This window comes from Argopecten irradians, chromosome 9 (assembly GCF_041381155.1).
Source record: "Argopecten irradians isolate NY chromosome 9, Ai_NY, whole genome shotgun sequence".
NCBI lineage: Eukaryota > Metazoa > Mollusca > Bivalvia > Pectinida > Pectinidae > Argopecten > Argopecten irradians.
Genome location: NC_091142.1, coordinates 27,512,796 through 27,536,851, shown reverse-complemented (window position 1 = coordinate 27,536,851; position 24,056 = coordinate 27,512,796). Strand labels below are relative to the sequence as shown.

General features: G+C 35.2%; 1 protein-coding gene across 1 annotated transcript in view; it reads right to left on the bottom strand.

The window, feature by feature from the left end:
- The window catches only part of LOC138331935 (ubiquitin-protein ligase E3B-like), a 39,499-nt gene extending 25,260 nt beyond the window's left edge, over nucleotides 1–14,239 (bottom strand). Inside the window, exons 1-13 of the mRNA XM_069279803.1 lie at nucleotides 14,139–14,239; nucleotides 13,181–13,302; nucleotides 11,896–11,945; nucleotides 11,412–11,482; nucleotides 7,530–7,594; nucleotides 7,102–7,158; nucleotides 6,457–6,561; nucleotides 5,139–5,238; nucleotides 4,070–4,155; nucleotides 2,712–2,794; nucleotides 2,463–2,568; nucleotides 1,270–1,390; nucleotides 1,035–1,069 (exon numbers count right to left, since the gene is read on the bottom strand). Coding sequence (XP_069135904.1) covers nucleotides 1,035–1,069; nucleotides 1,270–1,390; nucleotides 2,463–2,568; nucleotides 2,712–2,794; nucleotides 4,070–4,155; nucleotides 5,139–5,238; nucleotides 6,457–6,561; nucleotides 7,102–7,158; nucleotides 7,530–7,594; nucleotides 11,412–11,482; nucleotides 11,896–11,945; nucleotides 13,181–13,294 — 993 coding nt within the window. The 5' untranslated portion in view covers nucleotides 13,295–13,302; nucleotides 14,139–14,239. The remainder of the gene's footprint in view (nucleotides 1–1,034; nucleotides 1,070–1,269; nucleotides 1,391–2,462; nucleotides 2,569–2,711; nucleotides 2,795–4,069; nucleotides 4,156–5,138; nucleotides 5,239–6,456; nucleotides 6,562–7,101; nucleotides 7,159–7,529; nucleotides 7,595–11,411; nucleotides 11,483–11,895; nucleotides 11,946–13,180; nucleotides 13,303–14,138) is intronic.
- Nucleotides 14,240–24,056: the final 9,817 nt, after the last annotated feature.

Sequence of the window (24,056 nt, the reverse complement as noted above, 5' to 3'; positions counted from 1 at the left end):
TACAGTCTGATAATAAGGGAGGTAACTTGTACAGTCTGAAGTAAGTGAGGTATCTTGCACAGTCTGATGATAAGGGAGGTAACTTGTACAGTCTGATAATAAGGGAGGTAACTTGTACACTCTGTTGATAAGGGAGGTAACTTGTACAGTCTGATAATAAGGGAGGTAACTTGTACAGTCTGATGATAAGGGAGGTAACTTGTACAGTCTTATAATAAGGGAGGTAACTTGTACAGTCTGAAGTAAGGGAGGTATCTTGCACAGTCTGATGATAAGGGAGGTAACTTGTACAGTCTGAAATAAGGGAGGTTTCTTGTACAGTCTGATGATAAGGGAGGTAACTTGTACAGACTGATAATAAGGGAGGTAACTTGTACACTCTGATGATAAGGGAGGTAACTTGTACAGTCTGATAATAAGGGAGGTAACTTGTACAGTCTGATGATAAGGGAGGTAACTTGTACAGTCTTATAATAAGGGAGGTAACTTGTACAGTCTGAAGTAAGGGAGGTATCTTGCACAGTCTGATGATAAGGGAGGTAACTTGTACAGTCTGAAGTAAGGGAGGTATCTTGCACAGTCTGATGATAAGGGAGGTAACTTGTACAGACTGATAATAAGGGAGGTAACTTGTACATTCTGATGATAAGGGAGGTTACTTGTACAGTCTGATTATAAGGGAGGTAACTTGTACAGTCTGAGTAAGGGAGGTATCTTGTACAGTCTGATAATAAGGGAGGTAACTTGTACAGTCTGATGATAAGGGAGGTAACTTGTACAGTCTGATGATGGTTTATAACAAGTATGTAATCAGGGGCTGATCCACTAAGTGTGTAAATCTAGTTCATTAGATTATCACTACATTACATGTACCAACGGTTTATTGTTAGATCTTAAAATGAAAAATGAAAATTCTCAATTTTCTTATTCAAATGGAGAATGAAACAAAATAAAAAATTCGTTTCATGTCAGTTTTTCATTAAAAATAAATTTGAAACTTTTGAAAACCTTAAAAAAAATTGTGTAATGATTACCTCAAGTTCCATGTAACCAAGCTGCACCAAATTTGCTAAAATATAAAAATCATATTGGTACATAATTTTAACAAGTTTTGTGAAATTTTGAAAATATGAAAGTTTTAAAACAGGGTGTCAGATTCCTTATATCAAAGTATTCCTCTCCATACAGTATAACATAAATGTCTATTCTCAGTTAAAATGTTTGACCATTAGGAAGTTGTATCTTATTCTGTATCCCTACTATAGTTACCTAGGAGACAGAGAGCATAGTTGCCTTCGAGGGAGTTGAAGATGATTCTCGTACTCTGTTCATTGGTCAGTAGATCCAGTGACCGTTTAAATATTCTGTGCGTGACCATTTGTGTAAGGCACTGTATAGCAAAACAGTAACATTATCAACAGTAAATACATGTATTTCAGAAGAGAGTGTGCACATATAAAACTTGATAAGTTCATGTAAACTTGGATATTTTTGCGAGTGATTTATTTCAAATTTAGCATGCATAAACCTTTCACTGTGTTTTTTAGTTTCGCTATATACATCCTTTTAGACTTAAGAAAAAAATTCATACATATACACTATATTACAATATTACGCATGAGAGAAATTTACACAATCATGGGACCTTCGCAAAATTAGTGTAAATTTCTCCCTCACTTAAATTTCCACCTTAACTGTAGTTACAAACAATCATGCAAACTTCATATACTTAAAGTGAACAGTAGGGCAAGGATGGCTAAAGTCGGTAAAAATGGTGTGAATGTATCCAGTATAATTTCTTATGGAATAGAAAAATAAACTTTCTCGTCAAAATCTGTCTGCGTACGTAGAAATTAATTTAATGTATAGGAATCCTAAAACGTCCTCCCGGCTGACTACGTAAAACGTCCTCCCGGCTGACTATGTCCGTGGTTACATTTCCACGCAGCCTCGCTTTCAATGCTTTCAACTTTTCTTTATTTCAATGGTCAGAGCTGGTAAACGTAAGCAGAACTTGACCATCGTATTAATATGTGAGAACTTTTGGAAGGCCAATAAACGCATTTAGACTGGATTTCTTTGCCCAACTATTCACTTTAAGATTACATAAAATTTGCATAAAAGTTACATTAAATTTACAGATGTTCTCATTACATTAATACCAGAGTGTATTTTATATTTGTACTAATATATCCCCCAAGAACAAAAATAAGTATTGCTTTGAATAGCTGGATATGTGCAAACACATTTATTGCCCTTGCAATTCTACAGACACAATGTATTGCAGACAACAAGTGACGATCTGAATATTTTCTGACATGACTCCTGTCCACCATATTTGACTGTATTTGTAAGCAGTGTAAATAAACATTTTTGCCCAAGATGAAATTTCAGACAACCACTGCTATACATAGATGTGACAGTAAATAAATTCACTTTTGAGATGGTCCCCACATACTTACAGCAGGAGACATTGTGGACATGTGACACACAATAGCAGGCACTGAGAGGATGTGTAGTATAAACACATTCATCAGGTTTTCGGAGAAGTTGGAAGCTATCAAAGGTCTGAAAACATGGAGAAACATTTATCAAAGTTTCATGGAATTTTGACACATGATCCAAAATATGAATATTGAGTTAATTACAGGAAATGTCATTATGGAACCTAAACTATCTATGCGGAATGACACTGACAAATAGAGCCTTACCGTAAAGCTAAGGTGATGACTGCTGACAAAGAGGCGTGTTTGAAGGCAGGTTTGGAGGCAGCCAGGCCACGAGTTAGTAATCCCTATAAATATATTAATGAAGTAACCAGTCAATAGAATACAATAAAATTGTGAAAAGCTAAGCCAGATTTTTTTAAAATTTAATTTGGGTAATTTGTTTTCCATTTCATTCAAAATAAATCTGAGTTTCTATATCACAAATAGACATGGATCTTTTCATTAAAGTTTAAACCTTCAAGTAAACATGTAAGGGAGATAACCATGTAAGAGAAGAGATACTATAATGTAAGAGAGTCACATGATATAAAGAACCATTCACTAGATATATGGAATGTAAGGTAAGGGAATAACATGTAAGAGAAGAGATACTATAATGTAAGCGAGTCACATGATATAAAGAACCATTCACTGATATATGGAATAAGGTAGGGATAACCTGATACTATAAGTAAGAACATACATGATGTAAGAAGGAGAAACCATGTAAGAAGATATATAATGTAAGCGAGTCACATGATATAAAGAACCATTCACTGGATATATGGAATGTAAGGGTAAGGGAGATAACCATGTAAGAGAAGAGATACTATAATGTAAGCGAGTCACATGATATAAAGAACCATTCACTGGATATATGGAATGTAAGGGTAAGGGAGATAACCATGTAAGGGAAGAGATACTATAATGTAAGCGAGTCACATGATATAAAGAACCATTCACTGGATATATGGAATGTAAGGGTAAGGGAGATAACCATGTAAGGGAAGGGATATTATAATGTAAGCGAGTCACATGATATAAAGAACCATTCATTCAATCTCTCCTAGGGTGCATTGCGGTTTCCAAAATTTAACCTCTGTAAACGACCTTGTGAAATTTCAAGATTCTTGTAAAAGTATATTGGTTGCATACTAAATTCTTTAATACATATTTCATTTTGTATCATTTTCTTGTAAACGACTGTCAGTTCTGACATGATACAATTTGATCATTCAATATCAAACCAAACAATAATGGATTCTTTTACAGATACACTATATTTACTTGTAAGTAAATAGTCATGATTTGCATACGAAGCCCGCCGTTTCAAAAACAATCAATTTGATGTCATATATAAATGGGGCGCAATGTATTTAACAATCGTCGTGACGTAATATTCTGTGACCTGAGGTCAACAGACGGCTAGTTTGTAAGCCGTTGACAGAGGTGAATGTGGGGACCGCAATGAACCCTGGGAGAGATTGTCATTAATTATAAGGAATGTAAGAATAAGGGAGATATCTGAGAAATGAAATTAAGTACACAAGGGAGATAATTAAATAAGGGAGGTAACTAACCTGAAGAATCGGATACATTCCTTTAGTGTTGAGATTTCCCATCAGATTGTTACAGAGTTGATTCATCATAGAGGCCAGTGGCTCACCTGTAGATAACAATTAACTGATATTGACAATGAGGATCATTACAAAAATAACAGTCAAACATGTACACTGATTACGGATAAGGAGAAGAAAACAAACAATCTTGAGTATGTAAAACATTAACATAAAAATAACACATCTTCTGTTCATGAGAACCTTTACACAAAGGACATTTGTTATTCAACTATCTTGACTAACAAGAGCTGTTGGAGAACAACAAAGCTCGCCTATTCAGAAGAAGTTGATGTTCAAGTATTTACTATTTAAACATGGAAATATGACAAATTAACAGACTCAAAAAAAACCTAAAGGGCCCCAAATTAATTGTATTATCACGTTCAGCATCCATACACATTAGGAAAATAAAATCATAAACATTTATGATGACTTAAGCTTAAACAATAGACAAAATAGAAACTTGCTCAAAAACTGTAACATGGAAATATGACAAATTAACAGACTCAAAGAACCCCTAAAGGGCCCCAAATTGGTTGTATTATCCCGTTCAGCATCCATACACATTAGGAAAATAAAATCATAAACATTTATGATGACTTTAACTAAAACAATTGACGAAACAGAAACTTGCTCAAAAACTTTAACGTGAAATGGGACGCCAACGCTGACGCCGACGCCGTGGTGACAACATTAGCTCCCCCTATTCTTCGAATAGGCGAGCTAAAAATTGTACTTGATTACACTGTTTCACAGATAACTACCGATAAACCTATCAACATAATATAGAAAGGACAGGAAAGATGAACATTAACAATCAGGGCTTTCAATATCACGTGGTACCCAGTTCTTTTTGCTGGTTAAACCTGATTGTGGTACCACATGATTTTGCCTCAATTACATTAGATAGTATAGAAAGTACCCCCTGAAATAACAATTGTATTGCCTCTCCTGAAAGATAATGAAACTCCTAAACGATTGATAGCCTGCTGCAGATACTGGAACTAAGGTAGTATTTTTTTTATTGTACCTGACTTTCCTCGGAGTATTTTCCATGTACTGGTACTCGTGAATGTTATCAACATCCGCAAGTGTAACATGATGGACTGCATCTCTGTGTGGTTTTCAGGCTGTAACATAACAGACTCTTTATTTTTCATCTTGATAACTCTAAAGACGGAATAATTTACTGTCATACAAAGTAGTCACCATCCAATTACTTTTGGAGATCTTACTTTGACCTGTATTTGACCTTGATTAGAGGTAGAGGCACAAGTAAGTACAACTGCCATCAAAAAGGTCATCTTATACTCCCTCCCATATAAATTTTGCAAGAAAAGGAGCATACACGGAAAAGATAGTGGTTTGGGAGGTGGTTATAAAATTAAGAAGCGAATGCTTGCTCTCATAGTTTCTGGTTCTTTTGTAAGAAGAATAAAAAAGAAATCCTGTAAGTTATATGTGCTGTAAATGGGCAAAAATTTTGACATGTTTTTTTTTCTTCAATTATCTATTGAAAACCATCATGTTTGATGAATTAAGCTGTGAAAATCATTCCAATGGACAGACGAACATGTATGAAGCCCTGTAAACATTATCTATAAGCAGGATTTAAGCACTGTAACATGCTTATTTTTTATGCCTTATGTATGTTTAGATGGAAACATACCTGCAGAAATCACTTTTACACTTACTTATAACATTGCAAAAATGTTAAATGAAATTGTAAACCACAATGGTCTGACTGTATGTACTCATTCACTGAAATGTAATGGTTTTTGGCAGTACTGCCAAAAATCATTTTTAGCTCTTATTCATGCTTGTTACATTGCATTGTACAGTATTGTCATTTTCAAAATGGAAGTAATATTTGGTGTGAAATAAAATATCAAAAGCTCTTCTTGATTCGAGAGTATGAAAGTTATGTATGGCTCATATAACAGTATGATTTAATTATAAATAATAGATAATTTTTTTAAATTCATACAGCACATATCAATTGAATTTATTACATTGCAATTCAAATTATGTCATTTTCTTACCAAATTATTGACCTATGATAAACAAATGACATTACAGAGGTCAACATTACACCTCATTCATCCCTGAAGACATTTGAACTTTTCTGATTCAAAGGTTCATCATCAATTTTGTGGGGTGAATAATTTAGATAATTATGGAAATATCTGAGCCCAGTGTCATCAACATTGTCATCAACATTCCCTAACTTAATTATCATAACTTCTGTAATGCTTACCTCAGGAGAATTTTAAATTAAGAAATGTCCTTAAGTTTTAAAGCAATGTTGATGACTCTGTAGCCAGATCAAACCTACACTAGATACAGACCCTGAGGGTTCTTAGACAGGAGCAACTGTGCCACATGATATTCTTGGTCTGTTGGATCCATTCCACAACGTAAGGCTTCATCAGGGCCACAGATACGTAGCACAGCTATAACATAAATTAAAGAACGTCATGGTCACGGACATGTAGCACAGCTATTACATATATTATAGAACATCATGGTCACGGACATGTAGCACAGCAGTTACATATATTAAAGAACATCATGGTCACGGACATGTAACACAGCTATAACATATATTAAAGAACATCATGGTCAGGGACATGTAACACAGCTATAACATATATTAAAGAACATCATGGTCACGGACATGTAACACAGCTATAACATATATTAAAGAACATCATGGTCAGGGACATGTAACACAGCTATAATATATATTAAAACAAATTTTAATGGGTAAATGGAAATAAAAGTGCAACAGCAACAAAATATATACCGGGTATGTATATTTTTAAGAACAAAACTGGAAATGCATATAATTGCTGCACACAATACATTATACAAGAATAAGAACCTCATTCTATACACAAACAAGGGGAGACAACTATAAATAATTGTTAGACTATACAGACATGGGGAGATAACTCTGTATTGATTTTCAGATGTATTGTATACAAGCCTACCTTAATTTGTTCTGTATCCATAGATGACAACAAGTACCGACAGAGATACTCAAATTTCTAAAACAAACAAAGGTGGGATAATATTATGCATGGATTGTGATATAAATACAAATCTTTTACAAATTCATGAAATATAATTTATTTGCACAAAATACATAATATCTAGCTTTAATATAAGCTGATGGTGAAAGCACTGAGTTAATTTATTTACATTTAATCACCTTGCTCTCTTTTGAGTAGCCGATTCTTGTTGTTATATATATAATGTCACTAGTATGAAATGACCAGCGGTTGACAGCTATAACATCATGGGTTATGGTAATAACGTGGTGTTTTCGTAACAAATGAAATGAATGCCTGGCATAAAATAAATAATTGCAAAATTTTTACAGATTTTTTATACATTTAAATATTATCAGGAGTCTTACCTTTTTGTCATTTTCTCTTGAATATATAAAGAAAAATTGTTTTATTTTCCTGTAAGCCTCCAGGGCTGTATAAAGAAAAGAAAAAAAAAGAAAATTTAATTTCAAAGTTAAAAATATTTGATAAGTTAATATGTAATAAAAACATTTGTACATTACCAGATCTATCAGTTTGTAAATTCCAGTTGCTCAAAACTATTAAAATAAAATGTATATGTCTTATAATAATATATTGTCTAATTCATTGAGATAACACTAGAACTGTATAGCTGACAAAACCTCAATATACTGTGGTGCGAACCTCACAATCTAAAGGAGACACAACACAAATATACAGTCAAACCTCGATGTATCGAAGTTCAAGGGACCGCCAGAAAAACTTCGAAACATCGAGAATTCGAATTATTCGTGGTTGAAATTAGACCGATGTTTTTTTTTACCATGACCAACTGTGGTAGTTGTGTACATGTCGTCTCCGTTCCGTAAACTTTATAATCATTGTATTTACCACAAGCAAAACAAAATAAAAACGAAGTATGCAATTAATCACATGTATTGCTATCGTTAGCAATACATATGTATATTATAAACAAGACTTGCGTGTACTAGGCCTAACCCATGTACAAGTGTTCGTTTGGCGACTATATATTTAAACGATGGTTAATATTACGGAATGAATATTTAAACGAAAACACGTTGTAAAAACGAAACTAAAAAAGAGGAACCGAAAGCGCTACAACACCTACAAAATACTTCGATTTAGAATGATCGATTTGCTCCAGTATTTATGCCAAAGTTGTGCAATGTAACAGTTTTGAGTATGAGTTAATAATAATGTGGCTCGCTATTTACCGTTCCGTAAATTCTACAAACCGCTACCAATGGCGGCGGCGAACATCAATAACGACTAACTGTATCTTTGCCGTACTAATGATATAATAACGCAGCTTGTAAAAAAAAAAGCACCGGGTATCGGTCTGATTAGTGATATTAATGATATTAATTATGATATCAAGCTAGCAAGACAAGCTGTCATAATCCCTATTGTCCGGCGAATGGCCGTCGCGAGACAGCTAGGTGTGACAGCATGCCGCGGGGTATCGGCGAACACCTGATCTGTACAGGTAAATTTTTGTTCGAATCATCGAGTGTCAGTTACCTATGATTCTATAACAAATGGTCCATGAAAAAAGTTCGATACATCGAGAACTTCGATTCATAAAACTTCGATTCATACATGGGTTAGTTAGTAATGTTATATAGGGAAGAAATTCGGGACCGGACAAAAAGTTCGATACAGCGAGAAATTCGATTCATCGAAGTTCGAATCATCGAGGTTTGACTGTACTGTGGTGCGAATCTCACAATCTAAAGGAGACACAACACAAATATACTGTGGTGCGAACCTCACAATCTAAAGGAGACACAACACAAATATACTGTGGTGCGAACCTCACAATCTAAAGGAGACACAACACAAATATACTGTGGTGCGAACCTCACAATCTAAAGGAGACACAACACAAATATACTGTGGTGCAAACCTCACAATCTAAAGGAGACACAACACAAATATACTGTGGCGCAAACTGCACACATTAAAAGAGACACAACACAAATATACTGTGGTGCGAACCTCACAATCTAAAGGAGACACAACACAAATATACTGTGGTGCGAACATCACAATGTAAAGGAGACACAACACAAATATACTTTGGTGCAAACTTCACAATCTAAAGGAGACACAACATATTATATACTGTGGTGCGAACCTCACAATCTAAAGGAGACACAACACAAAAATACTGTGGTGCAAACCTCACAATCTAAAGGAGACACAACACAAAAATACTGTGGTGCAAACCTCACAATCTAAAGGAGACACATCACAAATATACTGTGGTGCGAACCTCACAATCTAAAGGAGAAACAACACAAATATACTGTGATGCGAACCTCACAATCGAAAGGAGAAACAACACAAATATACTGTGGTGCAAACCGCATTTTCTAAAGGAGACACAACACAAATATACTGCAGTGCAAACCCCACAATATAAAGGAGACACAACACAAATATACTGTGGTGCGAACCTCACAATCTAAAGGAGACACAACACAAATATAATGTGATGCGAACCTCACAATCTAAAGGAGACACAACACAAATATACTGTGGTGCAAACCTCACACTCTAAAGGAGACACAACACAAATATACTGTGGTGCAAACCTCACAATCTAAAGGAGACACAACACAAATATACTGTGGTGCAAACCTCACAATCTAAAGGAGACACAACACAAATATACTGTGGTGCAAACCTCACAATCTAAAGGAGACACAACACAAATATACTGTGGTGCGAACCTCACAATCTAAAGGAGACACAACACAAATATACTGTGGTGCAAACCTCACAATCTAAAGGAGACACAACATAAATATACTGTGGTGCAAACCTCACAATCTAAAGGAGACACAACACAAATATACTGTGGTGCAAACCTCACAATCTAAAGGAGACACAACACAAATATACTGTGGTGCGAACATCACAATGTAAAGGAGACACAACACAAATATACTTTGGTCGAACTTCACAATCTAAAGGAGACACAACATATTATATACTGTGGTGCGAACCTCACAATCTAAAGGAGACACAACACAAATATATGTACTGTGGTGCGAATCTCACAATCTAAAGGAGACATAACACAAATATACTGTGGTGCGAACATCACAATGTAAAGGAGACACAACACAAATGTACTTTGGTGCGAACTTCACAATCTAAAGGGGACACAACACAAATATATTGTGGTGCGAACCTCACAATCTAAAGGAGACACAACACAAATATACTGTGATGCGAACCTCACAATCTAAAGGAGACACAACACAAATATACTGTGGCGCAAACTGCACACATTAAAAGAGACACTACACAAATATACTGTGGTGTGAACCTCACAATCTAAAGGAGACACAACACAAATATACTGTGGTGCGAACATCACAATGTAAAGGAGACACAACACAAATATACTTTGGTGCGAACTTCACAATCTAAAGGAGACACAACACAAATATACTGTGGTGCAAACCTCACAATCTAAAGGAGACACAACACAAATATAATGTGGTGCAAACCTCACAATCTAAAGGAGACACAACACAAATATACTGTGGTGCAAACCTCACAATCTAAAGGAGACACAACACAAATATACTGTGGTGCGAACCTCACAATCTAAAGGAGACACAACACAAATATACTGTGGTGCGAACATCACAATGTAAAGGAGACACAACACAAATATACTTTGGTGCAAACTTCACAATCTAAAGGAGACACAACATATTATATACTGTGGTGCGAACCTCACAATCTAAAGGAGACACAACACAAAAATACTGTGGTGCAAACCTCACAATCTAAAGGAGACACAACACAAAAATACTGTGGTGCAAACCTCACAATCTAAAGGAGACACATCACAAATATACTGTGGTGCGAACCTCACAATCTAAAGGAGAAACAACACAAATATACTGTGATGCGAACCTCACAATCGAAAGGAGACACAACACAAATATACTGTGGTGCAAACCGCATTTTCTAAAGGAGACACAACACAAATATACTGCAGTGCAAACCCCACAATATAAAGGAGACACAACACAAATATACTGTGGTGCGAACCTCACAATCTAAAGGAGACACAACACAAATATAATGTGGTGCAAACCTCACAATCTAAAGGAGACACAACACAAATATACTGTGGTGCGAACCTCACAATCTAAAGGAGACACAACACAAATGTACTACATTCTTCTCCGAAAAACAAACTTTCTAAGATGACAAAGTTTTACCTGGTAGTAGTTTTGGTTTGTATTCATCTTCTGGATTTTCTGGAATCTGCAGGAGGTCATTGACACTAGTGCTTTAAAAATAAATATATATCCAGGATTTACAAAATGTATTATATTACTACATTGTTGAAGCAAAATTGACGACAAAAAATTGATATTCAAGAAAATTTATGAAGATTAGATATATTGACTTGAAATTAATAAATATGGCGAAAGAACTATATTCATATACAAATTTTTTTATTTGAGAAATAACGGAAATAATGCATGCTCATTAAACTCCAAATTTCACCACTGAGAACTAACAAATTTTTTAGTACGATTAATTTTCGCATATTTTGTGAGTGATTAGAATTAGCAAAAATAAATTACCACAAAAAGATTTTAATGCAAGTATGATAGACCATTTTATCTTTAATCATGAAATTAAATCGCGATGAAAATGTTATTGAGGTAGAAAACCCAGAATTAAGTCAGTACATACTTTAATCCTTTCTGAAACCTCCGCCTGGTCAGGAATCCCCTTATATGTGCCTGAAAAATATTTCATAATCAAGATAACTTAACCGCAAGCAATATAAATACAATAACATATACATGGTCAGGGGCTAAGTTCTTGATAAGAAATGTCTTTTAATGCCCTCTTTGTTTCCGATCCAAAAATTAAAAGTTAATTAAAGATGCTCCACCGCCGGCAGAGCATAAATGATACTCATCATTTTAACAATAATTGGTGTTTAATCGTGTGTGTATATGTCTAATTAACACAAAAAATAATATAAGATAATTTATTTTGCTTTTAGTGTATGCACAATCAGTACTTGATTCCATATAGGACATAATGCCAGGGATTTTTTTTTCGGAATACAATTAATTACTCTTAATATTTTTATCTTGAAGTAAAATTAGAAGCTCAAACTTTTCAATGATGGTAATGGTGTAAAGTAAGTAACTTTTGTAACTGAATAAAAATACTAAATCGTCTGCTCCTGTTTTCGATAGAGAAAAATACCATTTGTCAGCGGTGGAGTATCTTTAATAACAACCTCTACTTTATTTACTCTATACAAAAAAGTTACTTTGGGCCTTTAATGTCTAATGGGGGGGATGAAGCTGAAGCCTATATAAACCCATCTCCTAATGGTAATAATATACAAATATTATGTATATATATACACAACAGGTTTAAAATTGCGCATATCAAATTTTTCAAAATGAATATTAGTTTATTACTCTATATATGTGCCAGCATATATAGTTCACACTGGTTCATAGTGAAATTGAACATGAACATTTGCAGACACCAGTGTCATCTTTATGATATTGATGTTCATGCATGTCAAATGGAATTATTACTATAAATATTCTCTTTCTTTAAAATTGAAATATGATTTGTGGTTAATTGTCATCCTCTAATAATATATATTTCATGACCTAATTTCTACATTATGCTATTTTACTTACCTAGTTATTATTGCAAATATTGCACATTTTAACTTGTTGAGATAAGAGACAAGTCTTTGAATCAATATGTTATCAAGTGTATTAATAAGACATGTATATTATTATAATTATTATGCATTTTCATTGATTTACGGGACTCGCTAATTAAGACAAGTCCTGGACTCATGATTTTCCTGTGGGACTCACCAAAATTTTGAGAACTCTATATATATTTCTTTGTATTGGGACTTATCAAAATTTGAAAATCTAGTGTTCTGGACTTAAATAAATTGTTGCATTTTTGCTCATACCTTTCTATAACCTACCTGTAATATTATGGCATTTTTGTCACGTTCTTTCTCCTGGGCCCTTTCAGCCCGGGCAGCCTTAGTCTGTTCAAGGAACTGGTTCTTTGTACTGTGTCCTACTTTATTGAACATTCCTGAAACTATCAATCAACAGAACATATTTTAACCTTTAAAATGCCAATCAAACATTTTCTTAATCATTTGATTAATATGGTTTAAACCGACAAATTTGTGTAAGAGCTATAGAGCTAGTGCACTATAATCAAGTCGCATATATATCACTCTTCAGAAGCAAATTAAATAAAGCAGTAATAATGGAAGTTTGAGTAGTTCAACTAGTTGGTATCATGCTGGAAGCTCCCACTATGTCACTAGCATGTGAAATGTTCAAACTGGCTCGCTTTTGGCATTACACAATAATGTCTTACATGTACATGCAGAACTTTGGCCTGCACCAGTGGGGTAAATCAACTTCGTATCTAGAAATACTCAAATCACTCATAAAACTATTTTATTAAATCCTCAGTTGACAGTGCCATTGTGGTTTACTTATGTGACACTGGCTCGGGTATAGCGTACATATTGTAACCGCCTAATCATATAGCTATAAGATATGGTATTTCAACAGTATCTCAAGCTTCTTAAAATTGTGAAATGGTTTTCCCAATATCTTAGTACAGTACCATGACCAGAATTGTTTCCTGTTAATTATGTATCCTGTCTAGCACTGTCGGAAACGAAATGGAGACAGGACTTGGTTATTCGGCCTACATTTTGAAGTTCTGTCCATGAATATTATTACATATAGAAATATCCCTTATATATGCTATAAGAGGGTACCGGAGTGTTTCTATCTTTGACAGAACGTTGTGACCAGTGCCCGATATCGATGTAGTTACAGATCTATCATTAACACAAAATAAAACCCAATACGTATATGTTGAGATATCATAGCGGCTTGATGTAAAGATCGTACTTGTTGAACTCAATCATCCTTCGCAAGCAGCATTTTTAAATGTAAACACAGTGTAGACACCTTGTCCTCACAATCTGCAGTGTTGTTTTCACGGAAGTAGATTCCAGGTGGCGCTACTTATTCTTCCGGTAACAAAAATGTCAACCCATTGTGATTATCTCAAAACGTAATATGAGCCACTGGGGATTGTCTCAAAAATAATATTACGAATTTAGACAAAGCCTCAGAAGAGTTAGAATTAGTCCGACTTGTAGTCCGATAATTGATTTTTATTCCAATATATTAACAGGTGCCATATTACAAACATATTAATTTGACTGAAGGCAAGGCATTAAAGGCCCAATATCCGCATCTCTCTTATTTTTTTCATGATTTTGAAGAATGTTGAAAAAGAGATCCTGTTGTAAATCATGCAGAGACAGGACTAAATCGAAGTCAAGATGAGCGATTATGATTCGGAATACTTTGATAAAAATCAAATAAATATTAAACATCGCTAGGTGGTCCCCGCTTAGTCAAACAAGCCGAAGTTAGCAGACATTGTAACGTTGTTGCCGAGAACGTCATGTGACCGTAACTATTGTACGTAACGCGCACGTCTGTCCGAACTCTTCCGAAAAGGGGTCATGAACTTTCCGACTTCTGTTCATGTATCGACTTTCAACAACTGCTGTACTAAAGTTATTAAAAAACATTACAAATATTATTTAATATATCTTAATTTCAACTACATCTACAAATACTCACAATATCGGAGTAGAATTTAACTTGAATTTTTGTTGATAGTGACATATAGTGTGGCTTTAAAGGGCGCAGCCAGATGATTCAGTAACCATTAATTATGCACTGTTACAAAGGTTCAATTTATGGAAATAACGGACCTGAATTCTTTGATTAATTTTTTATTCATAATGTAACGAATGTTCATTTGAGATCAGCTGACTGACGATCAGCTGCCGCGTGTTCCATTTAGCGGAACGTTCCGGATGTGCCAACTTGGAACGGGTTCGTTAAATGGTACACTCACGGTCCAGTACGCAAAATCCAACATGGCGGACAACAATCTGGTATTAATCTAGTAATTAATAAATGCTATTGGATATGTTATGCTTCATATTTAAGTGCAAACAACGACAATTACACTTCACTTGGTCATTGCGTCGTGTTTGCGGATAAAAACTCACTGTCACAGGTTTAACATATTCGGTCCGAGCAGTTGTACTGCTTTCACGGTGAAACTGTTGACGCTGACGGTCCGGCTGGTTTTTGTGTACATTTTTAATTACGACTTGGAAACGGAATCAGAGATATGTAACTATATTTTGAGTATGTACAGAGCATTTTTCAGTTGATAAACAGTTGTTTTATGTTATGTATAACCTTTTCTTTGTGCTTTCATTTTTGGCACTATATTGTGACGTCGGCAATGTGCGACTGTTATTGTTGTAAACAGTCTGGAGGTCCTCCACTTTGCCTTCACTTTTTCCCATATAAGGAAATGTGGACGCCCGAGGGGTATATAAGGCGGAGCGATTACTGTGATTTTTCATTGTCATTTCCCGTGTGAGGATGCCCAGCCTTGCACGATAAAAACCCCTCTGCGGTCTTTCGATGAAGAGTAGGTGTGATAACGCCGGCCCAGAGGTTAGGTATAGGTACAGGTCATAGCTTAGATATTTTCACATAGATAAATTAGAAGGGCTTCAAAATTATAGAATCTATATACCAAATTGATAGATTAGGTTCCTTCCTTTCCCTCTGCTCTTGATGGGTAGGGCTAGTTACTGCTAGACGATGCCATGGTAGGACATTTTAGAATCTAGGAGTCGTCTTCCAAATTAATAGATATATAGGTATAGCAGACGACTCCTCACTCTATGCTTTCTCTATATACTCTGCTCTTCCTACTCCATTTCCTATCTTTTCTCGTGCCCCGAAACGTTATATTTAGCGTCACGGTACGTAAAACTCTTCATTCATGCTGTGATTTTTTTATATAGCGTCACGGTACGTAAAACTCTTCACTTCGCTGTGATTTTTAACGTCTCCTCCCGGCATCACTGTAGTGTAACTAGTACGGCAACGATGTTTTGATCCGTTTCCGGTATCGCTTCGATATACGAGTACCGAGCAGGTAGGTTCCAACTTGAAGAGTTTAAATACATTGCGCATGGTGTTGCAGACCGATATTTAGCTCAAGTGTTAATTAGATATCCTACCTTGTATTAAGATCGTGATTTCACGCAAAGTACTCCTATTTATCATACAATTGTGACACTTACATACAGCTTGATGCGAGTTCCTAGCAAAAACTTCAAGTTTTCATCTGAATCTTGCTTATTATCCAAGATATTCACAAGATTTGACTGAGAAACAAATTATTAGGATCATATGCATCAATCTGATATGCACTTTGCTAAATTTGATGAAGAATAAAGAGTGTTTGACCCATTGTTTACATCGTTGTGTCAGTCTTTGCGCAACGGTTTTGATCGATGATATTGCGAAAAAGTGTACGGTTTGGAGTTTGAGATTGCAACGGTTTGGTATTTATATGATGGCATCTCCATGCGTAATAGAATCAAACCGTAACGTATTAAGCACAGGGATCTGAGAATTAGTTACAGTTTCTATAATTATGGCCCCATCAGAATGCCCATAGACTATTTTTAGATGTTTTAGGGACGTAAATTAAAAAAACCCAGTAAAAATCCTATTCTACATTAAACACACAGAGTACAATGTAGAATAGGATATAGACCCTTTAAACGTCTAAAATGGTCTTTGGGTACTCTTGTGGGTCCACGATTACATCATAATTAATGTGCATAAATCTATGAACTGTAAATAATTATCAGATCCCTAGCTGTGGCATTAATTACATTTGTCCAGTTCACCTTTAAAACAATAGTTTGCAGCTGTCCACTCGGTCACACTGACCAATGCATATATACTATTATACTAATTAGGTACATTTTTATTATACGAATGAGATGTGTGTACCTGCATCTGATATGTACATGATTTCGTATACTGTTTTTATGCCCATAATTACAATGCCTATAGGTCTCTCCAATCCTTTGATGTGGAATTAAAGAGTTTTTACTCTTGAAAACTTTTGAATTTATGAATTTTTTTATTGCATACCAACAAAAACTATTTTGGGAGAATTTGCCATAGAGTCGGACATCTTGTACCGCCGTCCTCAATTCCTAGCGTAACCACAAGGATAATTGAATAAGCTACAGTTCATTTCAATATGGACCAACCAAAGAACCCATAGACCATGTTTACACGTTTAAGGGGTCTAGATAAAAAATCGGTTAAATCACATTCTACTAAGTATACGTATATATTGCGAAAGGTGGAAAGCTCCCCGACACACACACACAAAAAAAAAAATCTACCACACCTGCGCTTTAGCGGCCAAAAATCATATTTCTAGGAAGTCTAAAGAAACAGATTACTAACGTTGGAAATAGCGATACCTTTTCCTTTTAAAATCGTATAAAATGGTCCATGGGCAATGTGTTGGGTGTACATTGATACAACTTTATCTAATTATCAGACTCTTGTGGGCGTAACATCTTGGTTTCTTGATGTCCCTTCATCGTTATTGAAATTACGTCAGATTTTTTCTTTATAACTGGAACGACTAGTGATTTTGCCCGTGTAATATTTTTGCATGTATCATTAGTGTAATTAAGCATTCGTTGTCATATTTTGACATGCATTGGTGTGTGACATAAACTGGTTGTTTTCGCATATCTATCATGGCGCGGATAAGTTAAAACACAGTCATATGATATATATATTTCTATTATCGCACCAAGTATTTATAAGTATATTTGAGTCATTGTGCGTGCTATTTGATACGGGGTTTTTTAATTACAATAGCCAATGTATGCAAAAATATGACATGAACAAGGTTACTTTATATCAAGCGCATTACGGGATAATACCCATTTCTAGTCTACTACAAAATTAAGAAAACATTACTTACTTTACTTGAAGCTTTCCTAAGTCGTCTAACCGCGTACACGTTAAATATTATGTCTGATGAATTTAATTCTAATAATAGTACACAAATTGGTCTATTTTCATGTCATTATCTGAAAGAAAGAAATCCAAACCGTACACTTACTTTTGTTTTTAACTTGTGTCTCAACCGTACACTATTGAAATTCAAAACCGTTGCGACACTAGTCTGATATCGAACACAAATTGTTGAATTTCATAAGTATATTCAACATTATTGTAAACAAATTATATACCAATGGAAACGGGAAAGTCTAAAGATTTCCAATATTGAATCACAGTAAAACTATACCTCAATATAAGTCGGCAAATCGAAGCTGAACGAAAAATTTTGCTGTGTTTTCTGTCATGTGTGATATTCAAATGCATTTTTTGAAATATAAGAAAACAGATAATAATACATTTTTTGGTTTGGTTGAAACTTATCATACTCTTCAGCGATCACTACATACCATGCATCAGGGTATCATCCGCAACACCAGCAAATTAGTGATACAAAGCACAGTACCGTGGTCTTCATGTCGCCGAAGCGATACCGGAAACGGGTCAAAACATCGTTGCCGTACTAGTTGCACTACAGTGGTCCCGGCATCGGATACGTATTCTTGCGTCATTTTGGTTCTCATCATGACACGTTAGTAGATAGGCATACAGGAGTTATCTCCCTTATATCGATTATAGGAAAGTTGGCATAACTTATAATACTGATCGTCTATTGTTCAATAGGGATTATTACATGATATTTAGAGATGAATCTTGTAATAGAGGAATTGATAACTTGATCAATTTCCATAAATAATTTGTACTTAGGATAATACAAGGGTCTAGTTTACTCTTGTATCTCTATTACAAGATACTAGTTAATCTTGTAATAGTGAAATTGATTATTACTTGATCAATTTCTATAAATTATTCTTAAATTCTATAAATTGTACTTAAGATAATACAAGAGTCTAGTGTACTCTTGTATTTCTATTACAAGATATAGTTAATCTTGTAATAGTGAAATTGATTATTACTTGATCAATTTCTATTAATTTTTCTTAAATTCTATAATATTTGTATAGGATAATACAAGGGTCTAGCGTACTCTTGTATTTCTATTACAAGGTATAGTTAATCTTGTAATAGTGAAATTGATTATTACTTGATCAATTTCTATAAATAGTTGTGTTTATTACAAACATAGTGGTTTAAATGCCTCTAGTATTTCTATTACAAGATATTTGGAATTGTGAATCTTGTGATAGGGAAATTGATGCATTGCTCAATTTCCATAAATTATATTGTAGATAATTACATGTGTTAATACAAGAGACTAGAGTTCTCTTGTATATCTATTACAAGATATTTGGGTTGAAATCTTGTAATAGAGAAATTGATTATTACTTGATCAATTTCTATAAACTACTAACTAAATATACAGAGTTAATACTATCTTAATTCTGTTGTCACGATTGTTGCTATTGCATCTTAGTTATCACTTTGTTGTTTCTTTATAAAAAGACAAGTCATATATTATAAGAGGGAGTTTAACTATCAATTTAGATAATTGTACATTTGTACTCGCTACCATTTATAACTTCTATATTCTGGCACAATCTCTAATTGTACAGTAATTAGAGTGATAGAGAGTGTGATTACACATTGTGACTCTGTATCTGCAGAACCAGAATTATATGTATGAACTTGTATTGAGGCGTTGAGTTATTCTTTCCAATAATTGGCTAATCAGATGATCTGTGATCACAACCCAGTATTTTAGACTTGAGTGAGAAACCCTCAAGTAGAGACGAGGACGAAATTCGTTTCAATATATTCACTCTATTCTTGTTCCAAAAAACCCATTTAAGAAGGAAATCCACATAACAGAAGGAAAAAAATTATTTACGTAACAGATATTCCGTTTTTGGTCAGCTGATTTTATTGGAAGGTGGTCTATCACTTGAACTCTTGCAAATTGCAATAGCACGGAGCTTCTGCCGGATGAAGTTACGTCCGTCGGATCATAAAAGCGTTTGAAACGCTTGATTATATAATGAGCTCACTTCAAAGCATCGCATTCACGCTGATGGGATTTTTTTACAGTGGGTAAAATAATGGCGGCCGCAAACTGAAGCTGTCAGTGTGTAGGATTGAATTTTGAATATATAGTCTTTTCTTGTATTTTCATGCATGTGTTACCTTTGAAGTGCTTCGCATTATTATGTATATATATCCACCAAGGAGGGGGAGGAAGGGGTACGAGGCAATCGTTAGCCAATCAACCATATCTTGTCATTGTTTGTTTTACGGACCCTGAAAGATACGGATTATGCGGCTTTATCACCTTCCTGTTCGGGTGTTTTTGATGTGCTAAATAAGTGAGATTAACAAAATTTTATATCGTATTTTCCAAACGTTGGCTGCATAGAATCATAAAGTGTTATACATCATTGATTAGTATATCACCTGAATTTCATTTTTCTAAATATAGTTTTCACCTTTTATCTGGCGTTCAGCACCCCATAATATGAAGGCGATGCTATTTTTATATATACATTCACGGCGTTTTTTCAAAATCTGAGAGCAGGTTTTAGCTGTTAATTTAAAAAGTCTGTTATCAGCTAGAACCACAGTAAGTTTATCCAAAGTAGACATATTATCAAAGTTTTGCATGATCTCCCTAGCTTTTTGAAATAGTTCACTTCTGATATCATTGTATACAACACATTCAATAAGCACATGAGTTTCTGATTCTACATTTTCCAAACAATTAAAACAAGTTCGTTCATGCTCTGGTAGGCGTTTATATCGACCAGTTTCCAGTTTAATTGGTGCCACTCCACACCTGAATTTGGTTAGTGCACCTCTATGAGTTCTTGCCATATTTATATAAAAATATTTTTCTTTTTCAAAAACAGATTTAAAAATACTATATGTGAGCAGTTTATTACCACCATTGCTTGTCTTACTACCAACTCGATTAATATCCCCTCTCCAACTTTCAATGTACAATTGGAGACCAATATGGAGACTTTCAGATATAAGAGTTTTACTGTCTATGTTTTCACAATCTATATAAATGTCGATATGCAGGGTTTTTAATCTTTTTTCCATAAAATAATACCAGTTCTTGTGTCTATTTGAGCCTTTGTTTTTGGACCATAGAAAATTTTTACTATTAAGTCTGGTGTTCGTGATATTACAGAGACGACTATAATGTCTAAACACTTCTGACCATTGACGAAGGAAAACTGGTGTCCATCCCGTCTCACCTGCTAGGCTGCTACCGCGGTATTGGGTGTATACATCTGTAACGTTGAAAATGGACCTCCGTTGAAAAGTGACCTCGGGTCAGTTTTCAACGTTGAAAACGGACCCCGAATGCCGTTGAAAAATTGACAGTGTCTAGGGTCAATTCTCAACGGCAGGTCTGTTGAAAAATGACTGTTGAAAAATGACCTTGGCAAACTATCAGCGGATGGTCTTTTGAAAAGATTGTACTATGTGGTGTTCACTTCCGAGTACCACTGGATAGTGTTACAAAACTATAATTATGTGATATTATTCCTTTGTTTCTTTATGATTTTTTTTATGATTATATTTTCGACGATTTTACGTTTGTCAGGTATTCAGTAATTGTAAATATATATTTATTCCCTGCAATACAAGAATACATGTATTATATATCTGCGTATGGATCAGTTATGTTGTGTTCTGCGTATGGTTGTGTCGTGCTGTGGTTGTGTGTTGTTTGTAGTGTGTTGTAGTTGTGTGTTGTTGTGTGATGTTGTGTTGTTATGTTGTGTGTTATTGTGTTGTTGTGTGTTGGGTTGTTATGTGTGGCTTTGTTATGTTATTGTGTTGTGTGATATTGGTGTGTTGTGTGTTGTTGTACGCTGTGTGGCCGTGTTTGTGTTGTGTTGTTTTATTGTTCCGTGTTTGTGTAATGTGTTGTTGTGTGATGTTTTTGTGATTTGTTGTTGCGTTATGTTGTGTTGTTGTCGGGTGTTGTGGTTGTTAGGTGGTGTTGTAGTGTTGTTGTGTTGTGGTGTGGTTGTGTTGTGTGTTGTTGTGTTGTGTGATGTGTTGTTGTGTGATGTGTTGTTGTGTGATGTTTTGTTGTGTGATTTTGTGTTGTGTTATGTTGTGTGATGTTGTCGTGTGTTGTGTTGTTGTGTATTATTGTGTTGTGTTGTTTTTGGGTGGTGTTGTATTGTTGCTGCGTGGTTGTGTGTTGTGGTTGCGTTGTGTGTTGTGTTATGTGTTGTGTGATGTTTTGTTTTTATGTTGTGTTGTGAGGCGTGTTGTGGTGTTGTGTGTTGTTGTTAGGTGGTGTTGTGTTGTTGTTGCGTGTTTGTGTGATGTGTTCTTGTGTTATGTTGTGATGTGCTGTTGTGTTATGTTGTGTGATGTGCTGTTGTGTTATGTTGTGTTGTTGTTGGATGTTTTATTGTTGCTGCGTGGTTGTGTGTTGTGGTGTGGTTGTGTTGTTTTGTTGTGTGATGTTTTGTTGTGATATTGTGCCGTTTAGTGTGATGCGTTGTTGTGTTGTGTGATGTTATTTTGTTTGATGTTGTGTTATTTTTTGTTGTGTTTTGTTGGATTGTGTGATGTGTTGTTTTGTGGCGTTGTGTTGTTGGTGTGTTGATGTGCTGTGTGATGTTGTGTGGTTTCTTGGTGTTATAGTGTCGTGTTGTGTTGTTGTGTAAAAACGAGTTCTTATGGGGTCACTTTTCAACGGGGTCTATTTTCAACGGGTCGGTGTAAAAAGTGCGCTTAAAGTTCAGTTTTCAACGGTTTTCGGGGTCATTTTTCAACGTTGAAAAATGACCCGAGGTCAGTTTTCAACGGGGGTACATTTTCAACGTTACACCGGCCTACCCCGAGGAAATACCAGCATGCTCGCTTCTGCACTGCTGTTATACAGGAATATTGCCTTATGCCCCATATCGCCGCGCCATAGTTTATTACAGGGGCTACGGCACAGGGACCTGGCACAACAAAATTTAACTAACAGACATATATATATATATATATTATAGTATCTAGGGTATGAACTCGGCCGTCGAGAAAAACGGACCTATTTTTTTTTAACTGTGATTATTTTAATAAATTGGTTCTATACAACATTGACGTATATCTTACCTTAAAGCGAAATAATTTATCTTTCCATTGAGTGCTTGATGAACAAAATTGGCCAAGTATTGACGAAGTTATAGCTTGATGAATCGGGAAATTCACAAAAAATATGCTAGGTAGACATTTCCCTGTCCGGTCGAAATGTCGTCTCGGCTCTAATGGGTACCTCAAAAACCAAGTCAAAATCACAAAATATACGCTTGTGGTGTTAAACAGTACCCATAACTGTGCTCATCCACAATCTCCTTTAGAGGTGTCATGACCCGTAGTTTGTAGAAACTCCATTTAAACATCGTGTAGCTCAATTACTTTAACTATCACCGCCATGGTCAGTTTTCTCTCGGAATGCTTCTCGATTTTACATTTCGTGACTACATTATGCAAATTATGTAGTGTTGTGCTTGTCGGTAAAATCGAGAAGCGTTCCGAAGAACAAATGAACATGGCGGTGACGGTTAAAGTAAGTGAGCTACACGATGTTTAAATGGAGTTTCTACAAAGTATTGCACATCTTGTGCACTCCGTGTCTACCTGTAGTCTAAACCTCGTGTACTCCGTGTCTACCTGTAGTCTAAACCTCGTGCACTCCGTGTCCACTCGTAGTTCACACCGTATGCACAATGTGTAACCTTTAGTCTACTACCAACTGTAGTCTGTCTGTGGTCTTAATGTAGTGGACATATTACCTGGACACGATGTCCACCTGTAGGGGACACCGTGTTCACACGTAGCACTCCGTGTCTACTTGTAGTCTGA